Source organism: Pimephales promelas, chromosome 15 (genome assembly GCF_988280905.1).
Source record: "Pimephales promelas chromosome 15, fPimPro1.hap1.1, whole genome shotgun sequence".
Lineage (NCBI taxonomy): Eukaryota > Metazoa > Chordata > Actinopteri > Cypriniformes > Leuciscidae > Pimephales > Pimephales promelas.
The window spans coordinates 35,443,817-35,464,692 of NC_142783.1; the positions used below are offsets into that span (position 1 = coordinate 35,443,817).

Consider the following 20,876-nt stretch of genomic DNA (forward strand, 5'->3'; position numbering starts at 1 on the left):
AGTCGTGTTTGGCCTGATAATGCCGGTTGTTTCCTGAAGGTTTGATGTTTAATGGATGTGTGATTATTAATTAGATCATCTCATCACCGTCACGTCTCTGTGTCTCTCAGCCGCTCTCATCCGAGGAAACCGGAACAACTGCACTCAGTTCTCACACAACCTGGACTGGCTCGTCAGTAAACTGGAGCGCCTGGAGTCATCTTCAGGTGGAACACACACTCACTCACTGACACACTCACTCACTCACTGACTCACTCACTCACTGACTCACTCACTCACTGACTCACTCACTCACTGACACACTCACTCACTCACTGACTCACTGACTCACTGATTCACTCACTCACTCACTCACTCACTCACTCACTCACTTGCTCACTGACTCACTCACACACTCACTGACTCACTCACTCACTCACTCACTGACTCACTCACTCACTCACACTCACTCACTGACTCACTCACACACTCACTGACTCACTCACTCACACACTCACTGACTCACTCACTCACTCACTCACTGACTCACTGACTCACTCACACACTCACTGACTCACTCACTCACTCACTGACTCACTCACTCACTCACTCACTGACTCACTGACTCACTCACTGACTCACTCACTGACTCACTCACTCACTGACTCACTCACTCACTCACTGACTCACTCACTGACTCACTCACTCACTCACTGACTCACTCACTCACTCACTCACTGACTCACTCACTCACTGACTCACTCACTGACACACTCACTCACTCACTGACTCACTCACTCACTCACTCACTGACTCACTCACTGACTCACTCACTCACTCACTCACTCACTCACTCACTGACTCACTCACTCACTGACTCACTCACTGACTCACTGACTCACTCACTCACTCACTGACTCACTCACTCACTCACTCACTGACTCACTCACTGACTCACTCACTCACTCACTCACTGACTCACTCACTCACTCACTCACTCACTCACTGACTCACTCACTGACTCACTGACTCACTCACTCACTGACTCACTCACTCACTCACTCACTCACTGACTCACTCACTAACTGACTTACTCACTCACTCACTCACTCACTGACTCACTCACTCACTGACTCACTCACTGACTCACTCACTCACTCACTGACTCACTGACTCACTCACTCACTCACTGACTCACTCACTCACTGACTCACTCACTCGCTCACTCACTCACTCACTGACTCACTCACTCGCTCACTCACTCACTCGCTCGCTCGCTCACTCACTCACTCACTGACTCACTCACTGACTCACTCACTCACTCACTCACTCACTCACTGACTGACTCACTCACTGTTTTACTCACTCACTCACTGACTCACTCACTCACTCACTCACTCACTGACTCACACACACTCACACACACACACGCAGACACACACTAACGCGACCCCTAACCCCTCGCCTGTCTCGTGTCTCAGGGATCCTGGAGGTTCTTCACTGTATCCTGATCGAGAGTCCCGAAGCGCTGAACATCATCCAGCGAGGACACATCAAGACCATCATCTCTCTGCTCTACAAACACGGCCGCAACCACAAGGTCAGTCTGTCACATGATCACTGCAAGGTGTGTGAGGTTATGATATTAATGTGAAACATGACTTCAGATCCTGGACGTGCTCTGCTCTCTGTGTGTGTGTAACGGAGTCGCTGTCAGAGCCAATCAGAACCTGATCTGTGATCACCTGATGCCCAGGCGAGACCTGCTCCTGCAGACACGATTGGTCAATGACGTCCAGAGGTCAGAGGTCTTCATAATATGAAAAAAAAAAACCTAAACGTTTTTTGTTATAATTGATTTTCAAACAAATAAACATATTTATTAATCCTAAATAAATAAATACACTTTTAAATGTAAATATATTTACATAAGTGTATTTATGTATGTATTCCTTTATTTTATTAAAATCAATGTATTTGTTTATAATTATTTAAATATACTTTTATTTGTTTATTTTTTCATTTGTATTGTTTTTTAAACAAACTTATTTAATCGTACAAAAAAAATGAAATCATTTACTACTTTAGTTAAGATGATTAAATATAAAGATTTTTTTTTGAGTAAAGATAAATTGATTTATTTGATTAAATGTAATTTTTAATGTTTGATTGTTTATTCATTTATAATTTATTTATTATTAATGATGATTAAATACATGATATATATGTTTCTGTGATTATGATTACGAGTCTCTGAGATGGTGTGTGTGTGTGTGTGTCTTGCAGCATGCGGCCCAATATCTTCGTGGGTGTGAGCGACGGCTCGGCCCAGTACCGGCGCTGGTACTTCGAGCTGATGATGGACCAGGTGGATGCGTTCGTGACGGGCGAGCCGACGCACCTGCGAGTGGGCTGGGCCTCCACTAAAGGCTACGCCCCCTATCCTGGCGGCGGCGAGGGGTGGGGCGGCAACGGCGTCGGGGATGATCTCTACTCATACGGCTTCGACGGGCTCCATCTGTGGTCGGGTACGCACACACACACACACACACACACACGGACAGATGCACTTTTATGATGGACAGATGCACTTTTATGATGATAGATGCACTTTTATGATGGACAGATGCACTTTTATGATGGATAGATACACTTTTATGATGGACAGATGCACTTTTATGATGATAGATGCACTTTTATGATGGACAGATGCACTTTTATGATGATAGATGCACTTTTATGATGGACAGATGCACTTTTATGATGATAGATGCACTTTTATGATGGATAGATGCACTTTTATGATGGATAGATGCACTTTTATGATGATAGATGCACTTTTATGATGGACAGATGCACTTTTATGATGGACAGATGCACTTTTATGATGGACAGATGCACTTTTATGATGGATAGATGCACTTTTATGATGGACAGATGCACTTTTATGATGATAGATGCACTTTTATGATGGACAGATGCACTTTTATGATGGATAGATGCACTTTTATGATGATAGATGCACTTTTATGATGGACAGATGCACTTTTATGATGGACAGATGCACTTTTATGATGGACAGATGCACTTTTATGATGGATAGATGCACTTTTATGATGATAGATGCACTTTTATGATGGATAGATGCACTTTTATGATGGATAGATGCACTTTTATGATGGACAGATGCACTTTTATGATGGATAGATGCACTTTTATGATGATAGATGCACTTTTATGATGGACAGATGCACTTTTATGATGGACAGATGCACTTTTATGATGGACAGATGCACTTTTATGATGGATAGATACACTTTTATGATGGACAGATGCACTTTTATGATGATAGATGCACTTTTATGATGGACAGATGCACTTTTATGATGATAGATGCACTTTTATGATGGACAGATGCACTTTTATGATGATAGATGCACTTTTATGATGGATAGATGCACTTTTATGATGGATAGATGCACTTTTATGATGATAGATGCACTTTTATGATGGACAGATGCACTTTTATGATGGACAGATGCACTTTTATGATGGACAGATGCACTTTTATGATGGATAGATGCACTTTTATGATGGACAGATGCACTTTTATGATGATAGATGCACTTTTATGATGGACAGATGCACTTTTATGATGGATAGATGCACTTTTATGATGATAGATGCACTTTTATGATGGACAGATGCACTTTTATGATGGACAGATGCACTTTTATGATGGATAGATGCACTTTTATGATGATAGATGCACTTTTATGATGGATAGATGCACTTTTATGATGGATAGATGCACTTTTATGATGGATAGATGCACTTTTATGATGGACAGATGCACTTTTATGATGGACAGATGCACTTTTATGATGGATAGATGCACTTTTATGATGATAGATGCACTTTTATGATGGATAGATGCACTTTTATGATGGATAGATGCACTTTTATGATGGACAGATGCACTTTTATGATGGACAGATGCACTTTTATGATGGACAGATGCACTTTTATGATGGACAGATGCACTTTTATGATGGACAGATGCACTTTTATGATGAACAGACGCACTTTTATGATGGACAGATGCACTTTTATGATGGACAGATGCACTCTAATACCGTTTCCACATGCACGTAGGCCGTGTCCCGAGGGCCGTGGCGTCGGTGAACCAGCACATGTTGTCGTCGGATGACGTGGTCAGCTGTTGCATGGATCTGAACGCTCCCAGCATCTCCTTCAGGATCAACGGGCAGCCGGTGCAGGGCATGTTCGAGAACTTCAACATCGACGGGCTGTTCTTCCCCGTGGTCAGCTTCTCCGCCGGCGTCAAGTACGACTCATATTTATTCACTTTCATCCACATTTTTGTGTCTGTTATAAATATCTTATTGATTTTTACATTACAAGCCTCATAAATATCAGCATCTGCACCAAATAGCATATTTCGGCTTATTTTTCACACACACACTCACTTGAAATACAATATTATTATTAAACAAAAATATCTGCATCTGCACCAAATAAAATATTTGTGCATATTTTTCACTCACACACTTGTCAAATCTATCCATGTTTAATCTTATCAACCCTCATTTCTTAACTTGTTTGTAACAGTTTAAGTTATGTGATTCAGAAATGTACATATACAAAATCATAATTAGCTAAGCATTTATTAATTTAAAGAATGTAATAATTAAAGGCAGAAACGATGACTCACTGAAGTGATGAATACGTGTTTGTTAATAAATGATTATGACATTTAGAGAGATGTAGCATTTCTGTGCACTGTTGTCCCAACACACACTGTTGAGCCCTTGTGTCGTTGTGTAGGGTGCGCTTCCTGTTAGGCGGTCGCCATGGAGACTTCAAGTTCCTGCCGCCGTCGGGGTACGCCCCGTGTCACGAGGCTCTGCTGCCGAAGGAGAAGATGAGGGTCGAGCCGGTGAAGGAGTACAAGAGAGATGCGGAGGGAGTCAGAGACTTACTGGGAAACACACACCTGATGTCACAGGCCTCCTTTATTCCCAAACCTGTGGACACGTCTCAGGTACACACTCTCACACACACACACACACACTCCGACAAACCTGGGTTAAATTTAATATTCCTTGATTTACTTTTCAATTAAAATGATAGTCATGTCACTTACAGAAACTTGTATTTATATCCAAATGTTAATGAGGCATATTATGACGGTCACCCAATGCTGTTGTGTGTGTGTGTGTGTGTGTGTGTGTTCAGATCGTGATGCCTCCTCATCTGGAGAAGGTTCGGGATCGGCTGGCGGAGAACATCCACGAGCTCTGGGGAGCCAACAAGATCGAGCTGGGCTGGTCCTACGGGAAGGTACCATCCCGACACACACACACACACACACGCTGATATCAAATGACTGCAGAAGTCGTGTGTCATGTGACCTGTGCCCGTCGTTTGTTTTGCTTTCTCTTTTATAATTTGCTCTTCAATTAAAACAGAGGGTAAGTGACTCGGTTATAACATCCTCACGTGTCATGTGACCCGTCGTGTTCATGTAGTGTCATCATGTGATTGATTTACTCAGCAATAAGGGGCCGGCAGCCATTTTAACTCCCTGATTGACACGTGTACGTCACAGTGTTTCTCAAGATGGCTGTCTAGAAACATTTCGGGCCCTTTAAGAAACTGGAAATCAAATGCACAGGTGTGTGTGTGTGTGTGTGTGTCTTCATTACGGCGTGTAGACGAGCAGCCGGGGGAGTTTGGCATGCGCTGGACGTGCAGAGTTTAATGTGTGTTTTAATGAGCGCTCGTTAGCTGACCCCGACGCTCTGGCACCGATGGCTTTATTCACACAGACGGAGATTTAGTCCGGCTTTAAATCTTCCAGCGCTGTTTCAGCTGTGGTGAATCAAGAGCTGTCAATCACAGCATCGGTGCCATCCAAGAACGGCTACACACACACACACACACACACATAATCCATTAGTAATGGTATTGACGGTTCAGTCGGACTGAAAGCTTCTTGTAAACGTGTTAATCGACCCGATGAGAGAACATCTAAACACTCGTTCGGATCGGAAAGTCTCCGCATGTCACCCGGATGCCAGCCGGACTTAGCCCCGCCCACAACGGTGCATTTTGTTTCTTTCACTTCTGTTTGCATTATTTCTTTTGATCTGAATCAGTTACGGGTTCATACAGTAAATATGCCTCGATGCATCTTTAATATAGACGAATCCGGCGAAAATACCGGCGCCATTACTGAGCTGTTGCTGGGTAGCGTTGCGCCATCGCCGCCTATTGTTTTAGTTGCAACTTGCGTCCACTGGAATAAACAGCCCCTGATTTATGACTGTCACCAACGTTACAACTTTTATAATGTCGAGTGGGAAAACATGTTTCAATGGCGGCAGTAAAATTTCAATTTGGAAGAGAAAACATTGTGAATACGCCGGGTCGACTTCCTGGGCGAGTACAAGACGCGGACATTCACGTATAATAACAATTATTTAATGACATAAGTAAAAAATATAATAAATATGTGACATAGTGATCAGAAAAATCTCCTCTCTAGCTATTTTTTCTATTCATTTAACATACTATGATCATTAAATGGCTTTCCTAACGTTACGTGACATAATTATTCTCCTGCTGTTATATTGACCTCTTTCCATGGTTTAAAAACACTAATTGGTCGATATTATCTATACTTTAGAGCTGTGTGTGAAAATGAAATAAATAATAGACACAAATGGAAAAACATGAATTCGTTTATTTCAAATCATTCATTTATTGGACAGATCTTTTAATAGTTTCCTCGTTAGCTAACGTTAGCCTAGCTAGCTTGCCAAGCTATTTTCATAAATAATCTGTAAGATGGTTTGTACCTTCATCTGTGATTGGAGGCCACTGCCTAACATCATCAACCCAACGAGTCATTCGGGTGCGTTATCGCGGACGTTTGTTTACACACCGCTAACAGCTGAGTAATGGCGTCGCCACAAGATGGCAGCCTACACACAGCTTTTTTTCCCCAGGTAAAGTTATACAATAGTGCTTTATACAATACAGATTGTTTCAAAGCAGCTTCTCATTATAAACAGGAAAATAAATGATAAATTATGACTCAATTTCATTATTCCGATCATCTGATCGAGTCAGTGCAGTTAAAACATGAATATGAATTCCTTTGAATAATGCATGTGTGTGTATGGAGATGTACAGCATGTTTTTGGTTGATGAAAGACCTCATCAGCTCTCAAACCTGCGACATCATGGCGTTCCCACAATGCATCTGGTGGAGTGATCATCTGTGCAGAATGCGTCTGTCATTCTGCGCTTCTCTCGTGTAGTAATGATCTGCCCATCCAGATGTGTTCTTACGTTCATCACGTGTGTGTTCTTCTCTCCCGCCGTGTGTGTGTGTGTGTGTGTGTGCTGATTCATGCGTGTTCGTTCCTCAGATCAGAGAGGATAACAAGCGTCAGCATCCGTGTCTCGTGGACTTCTCCAAACTGCCAGAAACCGAGAGGAACTATAACCTACAGATGTCCACAGAAACACTGAAGTAAGACCAGCACACACGTGTGTGTTAGTTATGTGAGTGTGTGTGTATCCAACTTTTTCTCCAAAGACTGGAAATGTCACTTCCATAAAAACACAGCATCAGAAATGATACAGACACAGAATCCTCTATGTGTGTGAAATGTGTGTGTGTTTTATTCTCAGAAAGGGTGTGTGTGTTTAATCTTGTGCTGCTTACGGCTATATTGGGTCCCATAATGACTGTTCTCAGCTCTGTTTTATGTCTGTTTATGATTTGAGAATGGGGTGTGCTTAACTTCATCATTAACCTTCATATGAGTTTAGCCAAACCTTCATTAACCTTTAACTACACACACTGTTATTCCCTCTCTGCTGATACAGCCGATTCCAGTGCAGTGTCTCACAGAACACAGGCAGTGTTAGTAGCGCTCTTTAAGTCAAACACCACTATACTAGTGCTCAAATGAGTGCTTCATTAGGTATTCATTTGACTTGGACCTGCAAGAGACCACCTAGCAACCACATAGCAACGCCCTGGCAACCATTTTCTGACTTGGACCTGTAAAAAAACACCTAACAATCACATAGCATCACCCTGGCAACCACGTTTTGACTTGGAGCTGTAAGAGACCACCTAACAACCACATAGCAACGCCCTGGCAACCACTTTTTCGTCTTGGACCTGTAAGAAACCAGCTAGCAATGCCCTGGCAACCAATTTTTTGATTTGGACATTTAAGAAACCACCTAGCAACCACATAGCAACACCCTGTCAACCACTTTTTGACTTGGACCTTTAAGAGACCACATAACAACCACATAGCAACGCCCTGGCAACCACTTTTTTATCTTGGACCTGTAAGAAACCAGCTAGCAACGCCCTGGCAACCAATATTTTGACATGGCCATTTAGAAAGCCACTTAGCAACCATTAACTAATGCCCTTGCAACCACTTGTTAGAGTTAGACCTGTAAGAAACCACCTAGCAATGCCTTGGCAACCACTTTTTTTGACTTGGACCAGTAAGAAGCCACATAATTACCACATTATAACGCCATGGCAACCACTTTTTTGACTTGGACCTGCATGCTTGAACCTGTAAGAAACCACCTAACAACCACATAGCAATGCCCTGGCGACCACTTTTTTAACTTGGACATTTAAGAAACCACCTAGCATCCATTAACCAATGCCCTTGCAACCACTTTTTTTTTGACTTGGACCTGTACAAAACCACCTAATTACCACATAACAATGCCATGGCAACCACTTTTTTGACTTGGACCTGTACAAAACCACCTAATTACCACATAACAATGCCATGGCAACCACTTTTTTTACTTGGACCTGTACAAAACCACCTAATTACCACATAACAATGCCATGGCAACCACTTTTTTGACTTGGACCTGTAAGAAACCACCTAGCATCTATTAACCAATGCCCTTGCAACCACTTTTTTTTTTTACTCGGACCTGTACAAAACCACCTAATTACCACATAACAACGCCATGGCAACCACTTTTTTGACTTGGACCTGTAAGAAACCACCTAACAACCACATAGCAACGCCCTGGCAACCATTTTTTTTACTTGGACATTTAAGAAACCACCTAGCAACCATTGCCCAATGCCCTTGTAACCACTTGTTTGAATTGGACTTGTTAGAAACCACCTAGCAATGCCTTGGCAACCACTTTTTTTGACTTGGACCTGTACAAAACCACCTAGGAACCAAATAGCAACACCCTGGCAACAACTCTTTTGACTCAGACATGTTCGAATCCACATAGCAACCATATAGCAACACCCTGGCAACCACTTGATTGATTTGGACCTCCAAGAAACCACATAGCAATCACTTAGCAACGTCCTGGCAACCGCTTGTTTGACTTGGACCTGCAAAAAAACAACAACAAAGAAACCACATAGCAACACCCTGGCAACCACTCGTTTGACTTGGACCTGCAAAAAAAACACATAGCAACACCCTGGCAACCACTCGTTTGACTTGGACCTGCAAAAAAACACATAGCAACACCCTGGCAACCACTCGTGTGACTTGGACCTGCAAAAAAACCATATAGCAACACCCTGGCAACCACTCGTTTGACTTGGACCTGCAAAAAAAACATATAGCAACACCCTGGCAACCACTCGTTTGACTTGGACCTGCAAAAAACACATAGCAACACCCTGGCAACCACTCGTTTGACTTGGACCTGCAAAAAAACACATAGCAACACCCTGGCAACCACTTACGCTCTTGCTTTGTGATTGCAAACACCTCTCACATGTCCCCGTGCAGTTTTTATTCGGCATGTTGTGTTTTCTGTGTGTGCTTCAGGACTCTTCTGGCTTTGGGTTGTCATGTGGTCCAGGTGAAAGTCAACGCTGAAGAGGAGTTGAAGAAACTCAAACTCCCGAAGAAGTGAGTGTGACGTGATGCATGAGACATCGCACGCCGCAGATGGTGCGCGGCCACACCAGATGCTCGATTCAGAACAGCACATTCATCACAGCCTATAAAGCTCTGTGAACAATGGCAGTGTCTTGCATGAAGCTGATGTGTGTCCATCATCATGATTATCTGCTCATATTTATGAGCCATTGAAGCGTTTAAGGGAAGAGGAAACACATGTTCCTCCAGCAGGATCCCACAACAGCCTTATTTTAGTATTACTTGTATAATGAGACCGTTTTATCAATAGTTTAATCAGCTTTCATGTTTTCAGCATTTTCATTTTATTTAATGTGTATTTATTTATTTATTAATTTTTTAAATTAATTTATTCATTAATTTCCAGTGCAGTCCGGCAGCACTTCTAGGTTTTTTTTTAGTGTAAGTTTTTAAAATTTAATATTTATTTAATTTCAGCTTAATTTAGTTTAGGAATTTTTAAATAAATGTAGTTATTTGTAACAACCATTATTTACAACAGTGATATTTAAATTTTTATTCATATTTTTAATTCACTTTTAATTTTATATTTTCAGTTTTCATTTTATTATGTGCTTTTATCATTTTTTTTTTAAATTCTTTTATTTTTTAAATCACTAGGTTTAATTTTTATTTCAGACTTATTTATTTATTATTTATTAATAAATATTTATTTATTATTATTTCAGAGTTATTTATTTCCAGTCCAGTAATTTTACGGCTTTAGCCAAGGCAGCACTTCTAATCTTAGTTCAATGCAAGTCAATTTTTCAATCAAATATTTATATTTAATTTTATTTCAGCTTCTTTTCAATTAAGTTAATTAGTTAGTAAGTTAATTAACAACCAACCTTTACAACCTGGTGAATTAAATGTTGCATTGATTTTTCTATCACTGTAAATGTTACCTAGAAGGGAAGGGAACTAGACTGTTGTTGTTTGACTAACGTGTGTGTGTGTGTGTGTGTGTGTGTTCTCGTCAGCTACATGATGTCTAACGGATATAAACCCACGCCGCTGGATCTGACTGATGTCAAGCTGAGCAACGCTCAGGAGCTGCTGGTGGACAAACTGGCCGAGAACGCTCACAACGTCTGGGCCAAAGACCGGATCAAACAGGGCTGGACCTACGGCATACAGCAGGTGCATTCTGGGATAGCAAAGCCAGTGGCGCCTCCAGAAATTTTTCATAGGGGTGGCCAGATGGGGCCAGTTAAAATCTTGGGGTGGCACACCAAAACTACAGTATAAACCATAATTTCAGAATTGTTTTCTACTGTTGTAATAACCAGCCTGTAGAAAACTATCAGAAAGACTTAAGGAAACTCCTACTGATATACTTTGGTTTATTGTGTAATATTTAATGTTACTAATGACATTAGTAGGGCCCAACTAATATATATTACATTGTATATAATGATATATATTATATGATATAAGTGTCCTTGCCCCACAGCAAATTTCCAGATACTTACATAATTGTGATGAATTTAATCATTTTTAAGTTATTAGTTTGCAGTGTAAGATTACAGTTAACACCTTTAAATATTACATAAATGTATTATGAATCTTTAATACACTTAATGAGTGTATACATCAGCAGCAAAAAGTAATTCTTGAAAAAATCTGCACAGTAATTTTATAAAATCTAAATATGTTAATAAAAACAAATTACTATTAGTTCTCTTTTAAAATTCAATCAGGCAATCATGTCACAATTTTATATTTATATATTACTGTCAAGAATTCAGAAGTGCATATATAGCCTAAACTACAAATAAATTATATACAATTAAATTATGCTTATTTAAAATGTATTGAGCAGGCTAGGTATAACAATATATTGGCTTTTAATAATATTTCAGTGCGCAAACACATGATTACATGAAAAACAGAGAGCACACAGCGTGTATGCGCATCGCGGGTGCAGAATGATGTGCTCAAAGCAACATGGAGTCACAATGTGCAGCAACACTGCGCTTCATAAGTGTGCATTTAAAAGCTCATGTCACAAATCGAAGAAATGTCGAGCGCACAAATCCAAGTGCGATTTGTTCCTTTGTTTCACAGTTATTGTGTGTTTGATGCCGATTCATAATCCTTGTGATATGTATGTGTGATCTAACAGAACACGGTAGTGAGTCGTTTAAAAACAGCAACAAACTCCAAGAAAATAAAGTAATTTTATGCGAATATACAGACTTTTATCTACAGATCATGCATTTATAATGTCAATATATCATATTGGAGAGAGTTTTACCGTGCATCCAAGAGGCGCGCGTGCTGTTTGAATATGAATGGAGAATGATGACAGCCGCAGAGGAGGGAAAACGAGTTTATACTTTAATGATGTAAATATACTTCTGTCCCTCACATTAAGCTATGGAATAACTTCAGATGACTTTGTCACCCAAACTGACGTGAAAAAAGCGGGAGGCGCCGAAAAGCGCGCTGTTTGCATCCCTGCCTGTCCAAACGTGGCAAAAACACACCTAAAAGCTGCTGTAACAGTGTACCATTTGGCACTTAAAAAGCACGTCACGACACATACTTCCCCGTCTTCTTTTACTTGAGAATATTTTTGACTTATTTATAAAATGCATAACTGATGCTACAAAAATTAATACTGGCCATTGGGGTGGCCAATGGGGTGGCCAGGAGTCGGCCAGGGGTGGCCATGGCCACCCCTGGCCACCCCCCTGGTGGCGCCATTGAGCAAAGCAGCCGTTTTCCAACCCGTGTCCCTGTAGAACAGCCTCACAACTAAACATCACTTTCGCAAAGGCCTCATGATGAAGACAAACGGCCAATTAATTCCTCAATTAGCTTGAAGCGTTGAGCGTCCAATCGGAACAGATCGCAGCCTCTGGTGTTTTTCCCTCAGAGCCAATGACAGCGCATCTCTCTCTCTCTCTCTCTGTCTAGGACGTGAAGAGCAAGCGTAACCCTCGTCTGGTGCCGTACGCTTTCCTCGACGAGCGCACGAAGAAGTCGAACCGCGACAGCCTCCGGGAAGCCATCCGCACGCTGATCGGATACGGGTTCAACGTGGAGCCGCCCGACCAGGACGCGGGTGAGGACCGGGACACACACTCACAGTACACATCTGGAACTTTTCATTACCTCTCAGTTAATTATAAATAATAAACTATTATTTCTCAGAAATCTGGAACTTTTCATTGTTGAATGCTACTTTATTCTCAATATTTTATTTTTATTTGTATATTGTATAATTTTTAAATTTTTTACATTTATTATTATTATTTTAGTTTTTTTTACATTTATTTGTATATTTATTTATTTATTTTATATTTCTGTTATGTATTAATTTTAAGCTTTTTACATTTTCTTTGTGTATTGTGTAATTTTTGCACATTTCTTTGTTTATTTATTTATTTGTATTTGTTTACATTTATTAATTTATTTTACTTTTCTTTATACCTTTTTTACATTTCTTTGTATAATTAGTTATTTTTTATTGTATTGTTTTTATATTTATTTTAGTTTATTGTTAATGATTTATTTATTGAATTAATTATTTATTATATTATAATATATAATTATTTATTATTTATTTCCATTCATTTATTATTTAATTTTTTACATTCTTTTGTTTATTTATTATTCTTTGTTTTTGTGTTTATTAATTTTTTTTTATTTTTTCCTGCTTTGTAATTCCACACTAACAAGCATTTATAGTTTAATTATCAGAACTTTCTGTCACAAGCTATGAAAAAGATCTGATCTGATCTGTGGACACATGCTGTTTCTCCGACACTAGCCCTGTTTACTGCAGATATGCAAATGAAAACAACATGGTTGGAAATATTTATAATTAGCCATTTTTTCCATTTCTATGGTAATGCTTCATCTCAGACGTGCTGCTTCATCTCACAAGAACAGATAGCAGAACAAACTTTGGGTGTTGATGTTACCCTAACAATTCAATGCACATTTATTTGTACAGCGCTTTCCACAACACACTTCTTTACACATCTTTACAGAAAGTGCACATAACAGTTTACAGAGATCTGTCATCAGACGACACTGCATTTCAGAAATGTACATATACAAAATCACAGTTAGCTAAAAATGTGTAATAATTTAAGGCAGAAACAATGAGCTCACTGAATACATGTTTGTTAGGGTTATAAAGGACATTTGTAGTGGATGATGATGGTAGCTGTCGCCCTCGTGTCCCTCACGGTCCTTCTCTCGGCAGGGCACGTGGTGGAGAGGTTGAGCATCGATAAGATCCGCTTCTTCCGCGTGGAGCGAACGTACGCGGTGAAGACAGGGAAGTGGTATTTCGAGTTCGAGGTGGTGACGGGCGGAGACATGCGTGTGGGCTGGGCTCGACCCGGCTGCAAACCCGACCTGGAGCTGGGCACCGACGACCAGGCCTACGTGTTTGACGGCCATCGGGTGAGTGTGGAAACGCCCTTCAGACCCGCGCAGAACCGGACCAATGCAAGCGTTTCGGTTCTCTCACAGGGTCGTAGGACTAACGGTGTAAAATGGCTCGATCTATACTCTGTTGTAGTTCCACTGTTGGCCACTGGGTGGAGCATAGGTTTGATAGGTTTGTATGTAGCCAGAGAGCAAGGGAACACAAGTGTATAATCCTACAACTCATCTAAGTGACGGTGAAACGGTTTCTGATCTCTGTCTCTCACAGGGTCATCGGCTCCACATGGGCAGTCGTCTCTTCGGCCGCTGCTGGCACTCGGGGGACGTCGTGGGTTGTATGATCAACATGGAGGACAAATCCATGATCTTCACCCTGAACGGAGAAATCCTGATCACCAACAAGGGCTCCGAGCTGTGCTTCGCCGACTTCGACATTGAGGACGGTTAGAGAGAACATCACGTCTAGCCGCGTTCCCGCTGTCGGGCGGGGCGGGGCCAATAGCCTCGAACCTGGAGCAGCGAGGCCAAAACCACACCGCGTTCACACCGTCGGGCCGTAGCGCTTCGCTAACACACGCCTCTCTAGAACACCGACACACAAACACATCATTTCACTGAGTTTATCGGAAAACGAATCAGGAACAAATCACTGGAAACATGATAAAAGCGGCCGTTTGTTTACATTTTTGATGTTTACGTAAACATTTAAAACCCTAGCATCGATGTTTAACACTGATACTTGATATATTCAGTGTTGGGTGTAACTAATTGTAATTACTAAGTAATTAGTTACTGTAATGTAATTACTTTTCCCTTGAAAAAGTAAAGTAAGGGATTACTCTTCATTTATCTGTAATTTAATAACAGTTACTTCTGATGTAATTGAGGTAAATACTGTGTACAGATCAATCCGTTCTCACAGCGATTCGTACGCATTTTATGAGGTGTCTAAATATTACGACCGCACTCATACAAATTCGTATGAATTATTGTAAAATATGTATGAAAAAAGTGTGAAATGTCATTAGATCAGACATAAACCAATAGTGGGTTTAACATCAAAATGTATTGTCTGATGCTAAAAAGTATGTTTTTATAATGTAACCTTCTCCACCTTGGTCAATTTAAGGATAATTCATGCAATTTATGGTATTTATTTGAAAGAATTAAAACAGATTCATGTCTATCCTTGTATTATTCAGCTGGTTGAGATTGATATGGGATTTTGAAAGTAATTAGTAATTAAATACTTTTTAGAGAGAGTAATTAGTACAGTAATCTAATTACACTGTTGAAGAGGTAATTAGTAACTAGTAATTAATTACTTTTTTAGAGTAACTTACCCAACACTGGATATATTGACCATAATAAAGTAACTTATGTAAAGACTGCACAGAAATAAAGTGATATTTACCGTTATTTCACAGAAGAAAGAGCTCACGCGTACTCATTCAGGCGCGTCTGTTTCTTTTTATTTGTTGTCACAGGACAGTATGTTGATCACATTTAGAAAGAACGATCATTCATACAAATTTTCCACCTGAAATACGACATGAGGAGCTTTATCTCTCTCTCCCAGTACAGTTTTATTTCCAGTCAGAGAAACAGAGGAAGCAAACGACAGTGGAAACGCGGCTTCTGATTTGATTTCAATGCCATAAAGGAGTAGTTCACTTTATATTAATATAACAACTCATTCAATCTGAAAGAAGAAAGTCATCTAGGGTTTAGGGGGAGTGAATCATGGGATAATTTTCCCTAAAGTGAACTACTCCTTTAAAGACTCCTGAATGCAAAACTGTCCGCTTCTCTTCTCTCGTAGGGTTCATCCCGGTCTGTAGTTTAGGTCTTTCTCAGGTGGGCCGCATGAATCTTGGGAAGGACGCCAGCACGTTTAAGTACTACACCATGTGTGGCCTTCAGGAGGGCTTCGAACCGTTCGCCGTCAACATGAACCGTGAGGTCACCATGTGGTTCAGCAAACGCCTGCCCACCTTCTGCAACGTGCCGAAAGAGCATCATCACATCGCGGTGAGGGCACAGAGCTTCATTCTGCTGATCCATTACTGATCGGTGACTCTGGGATCCCACTGGTTGACTTCCCTCCGTCATTTTTACCCCGAAACTCTTTTTTGTTTTTAATTGAGAGTTAATATCTTCATGGAACATGATCTCTACTTAATATCCTCATGATTTTTGGCATTAAAGAAAAATGGATAATTTTGACCCGTAATGTATTGCAAAGATAAACCCGTGCGACTGGAGATCCAGGGTCACACATGTGCTTTAGAAATAAACTGAAGTGAAACTGATGTTTGCAGGTCACCAGGATCGACGGCACCGTGGACAGCCCGCCCTGCCTGAAGGTCAGCCATAAGATGTTCGGCAGTCAGAACGTGAGCGCAGAGATGGTGTTCTGCAGACTGAGCATGCCTGTGGAGTTCCAGTCCAGCTTCAGGAGCGCGTCTCACGCCAGCGTCAACGGCCTGTACGAGGACGAGCCGCTCAAGGTCAAACACAGGTCAGAGCTAGCCATGTGACTTGAGGATATCACTTTTAAATCACTCGTTTCATTTGAAAGCAAAACTAAACTGCCATGAGACATTTTCAATTAATTAGGAATGAACTAAAAAACGTTGGCTATTCTGCTCGCTCCTCGCCATCGACACGCACCGCTATTAATGCCGTTTGAGTTTCGCTTTCAAATTAGCGCCAATTCGGGGATGTATTGCTTGAATGGTGAGTTCGTTAGCTTGTTGTTCTTAATGAAAGACACAACAACAAAAAGGAGTAGTTCACTTTTGAAAAAACTTTTGCTGATAATTTACTCGCCCCCGTGTCATCCAAGATGTCCATGTCTTTCTTTCTTCAGTCGAAAAGAAATGAAGGTTTTTGATGAAAACATTCCAGGATTTTTCTCCATATAATGGACTTCAATGGGAACCAAACGGTTCAAGGTCCAAAAGAGAGTTAATAACAGTTTCAGATGCAGCTTTAAACGACACCAGACGATGAAAAAGGGTCTTTGATTGATTATCTCAAAACTTATTCCAAAAATGTAACTTTTCTAAGGACAAATGCTAGCCTTGCTCTATTCTGTGAGGCGCGTTTGTAACGTCACGTAATACGTAATTACGTTCAAAAGGTCACGGGCGACGTAGCCGGAAGTACAGAATCAAAATCGTCCGACATCGTTGTTTTACCTTTTAATTCCTTTTTTTTGTAAACGGTGTTTGAGTTAGTTTGCACGTTCAACCTATGCGTTCAACTTGTAAACACTGACACTGTACTTCCGGCTACGTCGCCCGTGACCTTTTGAACGCAATTACGTATTACGTAATTCTCTCCGGTGTGTTCATGTTTTCACTCTCGTCTGACCTTGACGGACGAATAGGGGAAATGAACCAGAGAGTTACACCTCAAAGAAGGCGGAGCCTCAGAGCCACAGCCACCTATTACATCATCACCACAGACCAATGAGAGTTAAGAGGGGATCGCCTGTTCTAAGTTCACGTTGACGAGCTTTTCCGCCGTGTTTCCATTACCCCTCATCATCACCATGGACCAATGAGAGTTCTTATGTGTTCTAAGCAAACTTTTCTGGCAAGTCCCGAAACGAACTTTGTTCTGACCATATTTTGTTTTTGAAATGATGTCACACCGGTTCGTTCTTCAAGGTCTTTTAGTGATTGTAAACAGAAAGGAATCCTCTTGCTGTGTGTGATGATCTCTATCAGAGCTTCAGGCTCCTGCTCATCTGTGTGTGTTGTGTAGACAGTAAGTGTGTTTGTCCTGTGCACGTTTCTGAAGGCATCCGGTGAAGTCCATGAAACACCCGGATGAGGGCAGAAGAGCGGACTACAGCAGCATCACCTCAGTGAGTCCTCGTGATTTAGGCTGGTTACAACAATAGAAAGCTCTTGATGTTTTGTTTAGGTTCTTTTATTAGGGTTTTTCATTTGTCATCAATCAGAAAAACAACGATAATAACTTTAATGACAAATGTAATGTTAAATATAGCGATGACGAGAACTATAAAAGTGTCTCCTGCAGTACTACCACTCGGTCCGGATATTCGCGGGTCAAGACCCGTCCTGTGTGTGGGTCGGATGGGTCACTCCCGACTACCATTATTATAGCAACAACTTCAACCTCAGCAAGATCCGCACGGTGACCGTCACCCTCGGCGACGAGCGAGGCCGTGTCCATGAGAGGTGAGCGCTCGTCCTTACACTGCCAAAGCGAACATTATTAATAAAAATACCCTTTACTAAACTAGATAATGTGAGAAATGTTGAAGCTGTTTAACTAACGGTTGGTTTAACTTTACGTCGCCACGGGTCATGTGATGATGTGCTGATCAAGCGTGAAGAGGAGTAACTGTTACATGGTTTGGGGTGGAGACGTCACGAGTGCCGCCCACTCGTCCAGCAGGAGTAACGTGGATTTAGAGATCGGATGCCTCATTGATTTGGCCACGGGTCTGTTGGCTTTCACAGTCAACGGCAAAGAGCTCGCGACCTCGTACCAGGTACCGTCAGGCTCGTGACTTCACACGGATTAAATACAGTGAATAAAGGTATAAAATGAACATCTGTTGTGCAGGTGGAGCCAAGCACTAAACTGTTTCCTGCGGTGTTTGTGCGGCCAACAAGCTCAAGTCTGTTCCAGTTTGAACTGGCCAAAATCAAGGTGCGTGGATCCTCATATTCCCATAACTTCATACCTGCATATCAGCCATTATGAGAGAAATGAGCGAGATCTGCTCTCTAACGTTCTGCTCAAATGACCTGTTTTAGTAATTATATTTATATTTAGTAATTATAACATTAATTATAATAGTGACTATATAACAGTAACAGTAATTATAACAGTAACTGTCAAGTCAAGTCAAGTCAAGTCACATTTATTTATATAGCGCTTTTCACAATACAGATTGTATCAAAGCAGCTTCACAGTGATAACATGTAAGTAGCACAACACAGATCAACAACATTGCTAAACACTAAATAAATAACCCCAACTGAGCAAGCTCAAAGCAAGCCAAAAGCAAGGCGACAGTGGCAAGGAACCAAAACTCCATCAGATTGGATGGAGAAAAAACCTTGGGAGAACCCAGGCTCAGTCGGGGGCCAGTTCTCCTCTGGCTTACATTCATATTGTTTAAATATAAATATTAAATATAAATATTGTTTATGAATCAAACGGCGCCATAACATATCGCAGGCGTTGAGTCGTCTCATCACAGGCGTTGAGTCGTCTCATCACAGGTGTTGGGGCATCCGAAATCCCCGTGAGAGGCTGGACACAAAACTGGACCTGACGAACGCCATTTTTCTCGGGACAAGCGTCCCGAGATAACAGCAGAAAGGCAGATGGGAAATAATTAGCATAGCTGATGTTCATAATAATTTCCGTTATAACTCACAAACTCTCCGTAACCTGAACTCTCCGCAACCCAACCATACGCGCCGACCCGTTTGTCTAAAAGGCTGTCGAGCCCCACTGGTGCGTTAAGCAGTTTCAGTGGCAAACGGTTCCGTATGGCATAACAGAGGACTAGAAGGTAAGCATTATGTGAATGCTTGACTAAAGAGATGCGTCTTTAATCTAGTTTTAAACTGTGTCAGCGAGTCAGAGGCTCGGACCGTATCGGGAAGGCCATTCCAGAGTTTTGGAGCTAAATGCGAGAACGCCCTCCCTCCTTTACTGGACTTCGATATCCTAGGAATGACCAGAAGCCTTGAATTTAGTGATCTTAAGGAACGCGGTGGATTGTAGGGCGAAAGAAGGTCCGTTAAGTACATAGGTGCTAAACCATTTAGGGCTTTATAGGTCAGTAGTAGTATTTTGTAGTTGATGCGGAACTTAATAGGTAACCAGTGTAGAGATGATAAAATCGGTGTTATATGATCATATTTTCTTGACCTAGTAAGAACTCTAGCAGCTGCATTTTGTACTAACTGTAGCTTGTTTATTGAGGATGCAGGACAACCGGCTAATAAAGCATTACAGTAATCTAGTCTCGAGGTCATGAATGCGTGAACTAATTTTTCTGCATCAGAAATAGATAGCATGTTACGTAGCTTAGCAATGTTTCTAAGGTGGAAACTAACTGTAACCGCAACTATAACAGTAACTATATAACAGTAACAGTAATTATAACAGTAACTATATAACAGTAAAAGTAATTATAACAGTAACAGTAACATTAATTATAATAGTGACTATATAACAGTAACAGTAATTATAACAGTAACAGTAATTATAACAGTAACTATATAACAGTAACAGTAATTATAACAGTAACTATAACAGTAACAGTAAGTTTAACAGTAACTATATAACAGTAACAGTAACTATAACAGTAACTGTAACAGTAACTATAACAGTAACAGTAATTATAACAGTAACAGTAATTATAACAGTAACTATATAACAGTAAAAGTAACTATAACAGTAACAGTAACTATAACAGTAACAGTAATTATAACAGTAACAGTA

The 20,876-nt window shown here is 40.8% G+C and overlaps 1 protein-coding gene across 12 annotated transcripts in view; it reads left to right on the forward strand.

Moving 5' to 3' along the window:
* LOC120477680 (ryanodine receptor 3) overlaps positions 1-20,876 on the forward strand; it is a 122,080-nt gene that overhangs the window by 30,954 nt on the left and 70,250 nt on the right. For all 12 annotated transcript variants that reach the window (XM_039669365.2, XM_089120624.1, XM_089120627.1 and 9 more), the window contains exons 16-34: positions 111-206; positions 1,461-1,579; positions 1,647-1,780; positions 2,266-2,507; positions 4,135-4,327; positions 4,828-5,044; positions 5,239-5,343; positions 7,440-7,543; positions 9,870-9,953; positions 10,946-11,105; positions 12,888-13,035; positions 14,185-14,387; positions 14,641-14,815; positions 16,195-16,403; positions 16,694-16,893; positions 18,183-18,249; positions 18,426-18,586; positions 18,738-18,903; positions 18,978-19,064. In XM_039669365.2, coding sequence (XP_039525299.2) covers positions 111-206; positions 1,461-1,579; positions 1,647-1,780; positions 2,266-2,507; positions 4,135-4,327; positions 4,828-5,044; positions 5,239-5,343; positions 7,440-7,543; positions 9,870-9,953; positions 10,946-11,105; positions 12,888-13,035; positions 14,185-14,387; positions 14,641-14,815; positions 16,195-16,403; positions 16,694-16,893; positions 18,183-18,249; positions 18,426-18,586; positions 18,738-18,903; positions 18,978-19,064 — 2,870 coding nt within the window. The remainder of the gene's footprint in view (positions 1-110; positions 207-1,460; positions 1,580-1,646; positions 1,781-2,265; positions 2,508-4,134; positions 4,328-4,827; positions 5,045-5,238; positions 5,344-7,439; positions 7,544-9,869; positions 9,954-10,945; positions 11,106-12,887; positions 13,036-14,184; positions 14,388-14,640; positions 14,816-16,194; positions 16,404-16,693; positions 16,894-18,182; positions 18,250-18,425; positions 18,587-18,737; positions 18,904-18,977; positions 19,065-20,876) is intronic.